Below are 7,997 nucleotides of genomic sequence, written 5' to 3'. Positions count from 1 at the left end.
TTCTAACTCTCTATCCCTCTCCCTTCCTCTCTGTTAAATATCAATAAAATATATTTTAAAAAAAGAAAAGAAGAGAAAAGTTATTTGAAGAAATAATGACAGAAAACTTCCCCTACTTGGTGAAAGAAATAGACTTCCAAGTCCAGGAAGCGCAGAGAACCCCAAACAAAAGGAATCCAAAGAGGACCACACCAAGACACATCATAATTAAAATGCCAAGAGCAAAAGACAAAGAGAGAATCTTAAAAGCAGCAAGAGAAAGACAGTCAGTTACCTACAAGGGAGTACCCATTAGACTGACTGTCAGCTGATTTCTCAACAGAAACTTTGCAGGCCAGAAGGGAGTGGCAAGAAATATTCAAAGTGATGAATAGCAAGAACCTACAACCAAGATTACTTTATCCAGCAAAGCTATCATTCAGAAGTGAAGGTCAGATAAAGAGCTTCACAGATAAGGAAAAGCTAAAGGAGTTCATCACCACCAAACCAGTATTATATGAAATGCTGAAAGGTATCCTTTAAGAAGAGGAAGAAGAAGAAAAAGGTAAAGATACAAATTATGAACAACAAATACACATCTATCAACAAGTGAATCTAAAAATCAAGTGAATAAATAATCTGATGAACAGTATGAACTGGTGATTATAATAGAATCGGGGACATAGAAAGGGAATGGACTGACTATGCTTGGGGGTGGAAAGGGGTGTGGGAGGTGCGGGAAGAGATTGTACAATAATCGTGCACCTATGGATGAGGACAGTGGGTGGGGAGTGAGGGCGGAGGGTGGGGTGGGAACTGGGTGGAGGGGAGTTATGGTGGGAAAAAAGAGGAACCAATGTAATAATCTGAACAATAAAGATTTAATTTAAAAAAAAATATCTGCATCTGAATGAACATTTGTGACTACTGTCTAATGTCTAGATGTATATGGACATGTCTGTGTGTATGTGTGTGCATGTGCTTGTGCGTATGCATGTGTGTGTGTGTGTGTGGTGTGTGTGTGTGTGCGTGAAGGGTCAAACTAACCCAGAGTTTGTTTAGGATTCTGTCTGAAGGCCTAGGATCGCCTACTAATAGCAGAGAAGGAGAAAATATTTTTAACTGACAATCCAAAGTGGGATATACGAATCGATCCTCTAAATTGATTCTTATCCTAGTAAAAGAATAAATAAGCTGACCTTCTTGAACAGAAATAAGGCTTTTGACTTTGTTGATTCAATAAGAACAGCTCATCCCTGAGTTCCCTAACTAGCTGATCCCTCATCCAGTTGATACTGACGTGACCTCCTGAGGAAGAACCTGTTCCAACCAGTCCTGACAATGCACTTGGGAACCATGAGCTAGAGTGTAAGTTCCCTCAGGACAGGAACCACATTATGTCTCTTTCTTCTCCTCCAACACCTAGCAGAGGGCTCGGCACACAGCAGGTGTTCAAAACACATCTCTCTACCCCACCCTCTCTTTCTTCCCACCCAATCATTTGCCCATAGAATCACAGGGCTCCTTCCCTGTTAACACTCACTGGTGAGTTATATTTTTAGCATGACAGGGGAGGAGCGATGTGACTAAGAGTGCACTGATGTGTACATCTGGGAGTACATACAGGGTATGCACAGGGATCATGCTATATATAAAGACCGTTGGTGTCTGTATGTGTTTGCCTGTGAACAGGTCAAGCCTCCCTATGTTATAAAACCAAAACTAATGGAACTATTCAATTCTTGGCTTACATGCACTTTGTGCTTCCTAAGGGCAAAGACACTTCATGGCACTCACTACCTTACCTTTATTATATATTGGTTAGTTCATTAGACATTATTTTTTATTCCACACATATTTATTGTCAGGCTCTACCCCCTGGAAGGTTAGCTTCTCCATAATGCCCAGCCCCAAAGCCTTCAACAAATATTTGTGGAATGAATGAGGATGTCCTTCATATCTATAACCTCAGGATCTACCACAGTGGACAAAGTAAATATTCAAAAACATATGAAAATAATGTGCGTGCGCTTTGGTCAGCAGGTCTCAAAGCGAGACGCAAGCCACTTGAAAATATCTTCCTTCTCAAGGCTAAGATGATGTTCTCAAACAGGTCTCACCTCAGGGAGATTCTAAAATGACTTCCTGTTTCTTTTTCAACTCAGGGGATCAATATACCAGCCTCTTCTCCACCCTATCCCTGCCCCAACAGACTATGGTGACAGTAGAGTACAATGGGTGAGTTCCCAAACCTGGAGCCAGAGTTTGAATCCATCACCTTCATGAGATTTGGCAAGTTCATTGGCCTTTCTGTGCCTCCGTTTCCTCAATTATAGAATAGGAATAAAATAATAATAATAGAGTATTATTATGAAGAATAAATTAGCTAATACATGTAAAACTCTTAGAAGAGTACCTGGCATTGACATTGGCAATTATTACTATTAATCATCTTTCCCACCAAGTCAACTTCGCCAGTAACTTATAATGAAGTTGGGACAGGGAAAGGACAGAGGAAAAGAAAAGCATGTAAGAATTCTGTGAATCAAAGATGGAAAAATTAATAAAATATAGATATAGCATAAATTTAAAAACTTCTTCCCAAAGCTTTCAAATAGCAATGTTTCTTCACAAGTGTAGAATGACATACTTAAATTTAAGCCCAAGTTATCACGTTTAGTTATCCTCATCTGAAACAAAGTATGTGCTTGGTCTTTTTAGAGGCTATAGGCCCTACCTAGCACTCAAGACAGATCTTTCTGTGATGATGGGCAGGTTCTCTAATCTGCACCGTCCGATACCATAGCCACTAACCACACATGGCTACTGAGCATTTCTAATGTGGCCAGTGTGACTAAGGAAGTGAATTTTTTATTTTATTTACTTTTGATTATTTTAAATTTAAATAGCCACATGTGGCTCGTGGCTACCCTATGGGCAGCATAGCTACAGGAGACTTGAGTACACAAGCTCCTTGACTGGGCTCTTGCCTGCTCTCCTGCTCCTGGTCTGCTCCTCTCCTTCACCTCAGAAATCACACTCACAAGGCCAAGCAACTACTGTTTCACACGCCCATGGGTGGGCATACTCTGGCCTCTTTGCCTAAAATGCCCTTCCTCTCCAGCCACCTCCAAACTCCATGAAAATCTTGATCAGGTTTCATTTCTCCGAGGCAACTCTGCTTCACCCACCTCCCGCCTTACCTCATCCCACTGCTGACACAATCTATCACTGCCTCCTCTTTATTTTTCTGAGTGTTTCTGTTGCTCTCACCATCCCATAGTTGACATTTATTCTCCGTGGTGCTAACAGACTATGGGAATTTTGAAGACTGAGTCTCATTCATTCCTTCATCCTAGTGATATGTGCCCATCACATAATATGTGCACAGCAAATCTTTGCTGAGTATATTATTAATTTGTAGATATGTATAACAGTTCATTAAAATAAGTCTCAAGCTATTGACAACCACTCTGTGATTATGGAAACTATGTAGGTCAAATTATATTATAAGGCCTGTTATCAAATAATTTTAAAAAGTTCTTAGAATCTCAATTGAAGGTCTACTTATTTCAAGTATAGCGTTTCAGTACAAATCAAAGAATATACATGTTCCCTGGAACAAAATCCTACCTGTAGCTGCTCCTCCTAAAGGTCTGGAAGTCTCTTGGATTTCAGAAACTGATCCTGTCATTGATCTGCCCCCCTGTGCTTGCAGTGACTTACTAGGGAGACATGGACAAGGTTGAACAGCAAGAAGACAGACCTGATTATGGGCACAGTTATATGGGAATTCAAGGGTACTCTATCCTTGCTACACCCTCTACCCAATCCTACCTCCAAGAAGGAAATCATTAAAATATAATCTAATGTAAAAAATAATGATTGTGAGTGATTTGTATCTGTTTGATAATATATGTTATCCCCTCCCACAATAAAGTATTGTGTTTCCCTTATTCCTTAACAAAGCTTTTGCTCCAAAAAAAATCTTTCTTGTTAAATCATATAGCATCTGTTACAATATTAACCTGCCCTGAGAGCCACGCTGGTTCTTTGTTTTTTCTAATCACAATTTTCCAACTAATCCTTTATTTGAATTTCACACCAGTGTTCCTACAATTAGAAAAAGCACTTGATAGATACATTTCTGTGAACCTAATCTGTATAAGATATTTCCCAATAGCACCCATCTGGTGGCTATATTTTACAAATGATTATCTTTCCTGCCCTCCAGGAACTTACAGTTCAATAACTCAAACAAACAAATACACAGTGACCAGAAATGTGTATTTGTGGGTACAGTCACAGCAGCTGGGCGCTGAAGACATGGATTTCAGAAAGAACATGAGTCCAAAGGACTTTATCTTCAAATCAAATATAGATCTGACTTTTGTCTTCTTTTTTGTTTGTCTTTTGTTGTTGTTGATCCTCACCTGAGGATATCTTTCCATTGATTTTTAGAGAGTAGAAGGGAGGAGAAGAGACAGAGAGAGGGAAACATCTATACGAGAGAGACACATCGATTGATTGCCTCCTGCACAGGCACTGACCAGGGCCAGGGATCGAGCCTGCAACTGAGGTATGTGCCCTTGACCAGAATTGAACCCAGGACCCTTCAATCCAGGGGCCAATGCTCTATCCACTGAGTAAAACTGGCTAGAGCAACTTTTGATTTCTTATTAATTATGTGATTTTGCTTTGTTTTGAAATGCACAAACAGCACTTTCTAATATGATGAACATTAGTTTAACAAATGATTGAGTTCTTAGGGGCTGCATGATCATTTAGATAAATCTCTAATTTTCTCATGATGTTTCAAAGAAAGACAAAGGCCTAAGATATCTTTTGAGGCTGATAATGAACACTGTGAGATAAAAAATCTTTCCCTAAGATGCCCTAGATCTAAATATAGGGATATTCATTTCTTTTTCTAAAATTCCTTCTAAAATCTGCCCATTTGGGAAGAATACTGATTAAATCTAGAAATTACAGTCCGTATATTATAGGAATGACTTGTGAATTCTACTAATAAAAGATGTACTTATTTCCAAAATGTTTCTATTGCTGCTTATAGAAGATCTGGCTTTCAAAGATTCTGTTTTGAGGTTAAAAATGAAGATAGTGACCTTACGCCTATGAAGATTTGTAATGCTGGCATGCCATCTATCTCAATAATATCCAACAAGAATGTCAAATGGACAGAACGGCCATGGTGAGCGGGTGCTTGCCACTGACAGTGATTGCTATATTTTGGGTGATGGGGAACAGGATGTCCATTAGTTGGAGTGAAATACAATGCCCTGCCAACTCTAGGTATCAGTGCATTCAATCCCCCTGCTGTGCCGTGTCCATTTTCTGTTGCTGCAATTAAAAATCAGTCAATACACAGTCAAAATGTTGTACATTCCTCCCCTATCCCTTTCCCTGTCACTGTGTTTCCAGCTCACCGGAAGAACATGTCACTATGGTAACCAATCCCTCTGGTGCACAGACCAAGTCAACCTTTCTAGCTGGATTGCTAAGCAGAGCAACAGGGAATCAAAGCCCTCATTGCAACCATCAGAAGCCATGAATGCCACCCTTCTTTTTTTAAGTGGGGTTAACCAATACCAGATAGAAGGACACCTGTCTTGTTTAGGGAGACGTTCGAGGCAGGAAATTCAAGAATGTCCTTCAGTAAGTCCTACCAGTGTTTATCAGGCATTATTAACATGAATTCTTCCTCACATTCTGGCTAACTTCCTACCATTCCGATTTTAATGAAAGCAGAAAATGAGGGATAAAACAACATCTTATGAATCTGAGAATCTGAAAACTGCTATGAAATCACCCATGGTCAAAAACTATTCTGCTTGCTCTTCTTTCCCCAAAATCCAAACCCGAGTTGCTCTCTTCTGGAATTCTCTAATATCCATATGTCTTTACAAACTTGTAGAGCTCCAGATGGGTCACCCTGCTCTAAAAAGTGCCTAACATGAAACAGATGTGATGTTTATAATATTAATACATTCGAAGCCAAATTAGCTAAAATCCCCAGTCATTCTACAGAACCTACAACACAAGCATTAAGATGGGTTCTGTCTGGACTTACCTCACCTAAGTCTGAATGGCTACCTAGACCATATCTACTGCTTGTCATTCTTAAACAATTGGCATTTTTATTAACAGTTTTTATCCATTTCAAAATTTTTATAAGTTAAAGAACATCTGTTCTCACAAATTATATTTAAAAACAGCATCAAACCTCCATTATAATATTAAATGTCATTAAGAACTGTTTTATATCTTGGCTTCAAAGGCTGCTGATAAACAACATCCTTTTCAGCTTACCACCACCATTTAATAGTTGAAAAGAATGAAACATAGCAGGGAGTAAAAGAAGACTCTTGAGATCACACCACATCTTCCAGGACATAGCTACCATAGAAGAGCAATATTAATATATATCCAGCCCTAGCCAGTTTGGCTCAGTGGATAGAGTGTCGGCCTTCGGACAGGATCCCAGGTTTGATTCTGGTCAAGGGCACATGCCTTCGTTACAGGCTCAATCTCCAGTGTGGGGCATGCAGGAGGCAACCGATCAATGATTCTCTCTCATCATTGATGTTTCTATCTCTCTCTCCCTCTCCATTCCTCTCCGAAATCAATAAAAATATATTTAAAGTATATTTTAGTGGGTTAATGGAACAGGAAGGTCCCCAAAGTATATGTCATGCAAAATTTACAAATTTCATTTTAAAGCAGACTTTAAAATGTATGTGATCATACTAACATATCAAATTTTTACGGTTTGTAAATACAGGGGTTTTTTTCCTGTTTTGGTACACTTTGGTATGGTACTCTTTTTTTCTCTGCAGTGCCCACTTTGTTGTTACCTGAAAAACTACTTTTTTGTGCTTGTCAGACCCCCGCTAAATATTGCATGCACACAAGTCATTTGTCAACCACTTTCTCAAAAGGAGAAATCAAGAATTGTGGTATGATGCCACTGGGTCAACGGGCTTTGAGCTGCCACAGGGCAGGAGCTGGAATTTGTTGATATTTATATGACCAATGCCTGCAACATGCCTAGTAGAGTACAGCACTTAGCAAACGTTCCTGGCATCAGTAAGGCCTTCTGTTTGAGATGTTTCCCCCACTTTCCCTTGATGAATCAGTTCAACATCTAAAAAGATTAAAACTAGGAGTCTGACTACCCCAACATATCACTCTTAAAGGGCTTCCTCTGTTAACAGCACATTATAGATTTCCTTCCTTTTAAGAGACTGGACCAGCATTATCCTACCCTGGACCATGCGAATCTCAACAGACAAATGCAAGACAAGAGGCGAGTAGGGAGAGGTAAGCCTCTGTCACCAGTCACTGGGAGGCAAGTTGTGGCCACTCCAAGGTTTGGGAGAGCCTGACAACCTGACCTCCTGGACCCAGGAGGCTTGCTAGACCTCCGCCAGGCTTAGGAGGGAGGGGGCTGCCGGGCCTAGCTGGGGCCAGGCTCTCCGCAGCGCCACGCCTCGCTGCTGGCGCTTACCTTTCCGAATGAGAGCGGCGATCTCGGGGTCGAAGCCCTGCCGGTGGCACTTTCTCCAGAGGCCCATGTTGGTGGAGTTGTACTGCCGGCTGCATTCGTCAATGGGGCTCATGGCGAAGAGCTGCCTGCGATTCCGGGCCCGGAGGAGTTTGCCCTCCCAGCGGTCCAGGCGCGAGCGGCTCGCTCGGAGCGGCAAGTTGTTGTTGTTGTTGTAAATGAAGCCAGGATCGATCCGGCGGGTGTTGAAGGCCTTGCACCTGTCCCTGTGCTTCCTGGCGTCCGTCTCGTACCAGTGGTCCGAGCAGATGGCCACGGCCAGCATGCCGAGGGCGCAGAGCGCTAGCGAGAGGCCCGTGTAGAGCAGTAACCTTCCGGCAGCCATGCCTCCGCTTCGCGGCTACACCATGGGCATGATCCGCCGCAGCTTCGCCTTCCCTCCGCGCGCCCGGAACAAAGCGGCGGGCGGCCGAGCCAAAGGGGGGAGGGGGAC

General features: G+C 41.7%; 1 protein-coding gene and 1 long non-coding RNA gene across 2 annotated transcripts in view; one reads left to right on the top strand and one right to left on the bottom strand.

The window, feature by feature from the left end:
* The window catches only part of TMEM178B (transmembrane protein 178B), a 355,696-nt gene extending 347,705 nt beyond the window's left edge, over positions 1-7,991 (bottom strand). The window contains exon 1 of the mRNA XM_005875016.2: positions 7,508-7,991. Coding sequence (XP_005875078.1) covers positions 7,508-7,889 — 382 coding nt within the window. The 5' untranslated portion in view covers positions 7,890-7,991. The remainder of the gene's footprint in view (positions 1-7,507) is intronic.
* LOC102250752 overlaps positions 7,058-7,997 on the top strand; it is a 13,157-nt gene continuing 12,217 nt past the window's right edge. Inside the window, exon 1 of the long non-coding RNA XR_314101.2 lies at positions 7,058-7,320. This is a non-coding gene — a long non-coding RNA (uncharacterized LOC102250752). The remainder of the gene's footprint in view (positions 7,321-7,997) is intronic.

Source organism: Myotis brandtii, unplaced genomic scaffold (assembly GCF_000412655.1).
Source record: "Myotis brandtii unplaced genomic scaffold, ASM41265v1 scaffold455, whole genome shotgun sequence".
In the NCBI taxonomy this organism is placed as follows: Eukaryota; Metazoa; Chordata; class Mammalia; order Chiroptera; family Vespertilionidae; genus Myotis; species Myotis brandtii.
The sequence above is the reverse complement of the archived record's forward strand: the minus strand, read 5'-3'. Positions and strand labels throughout refer to the sequence as shown.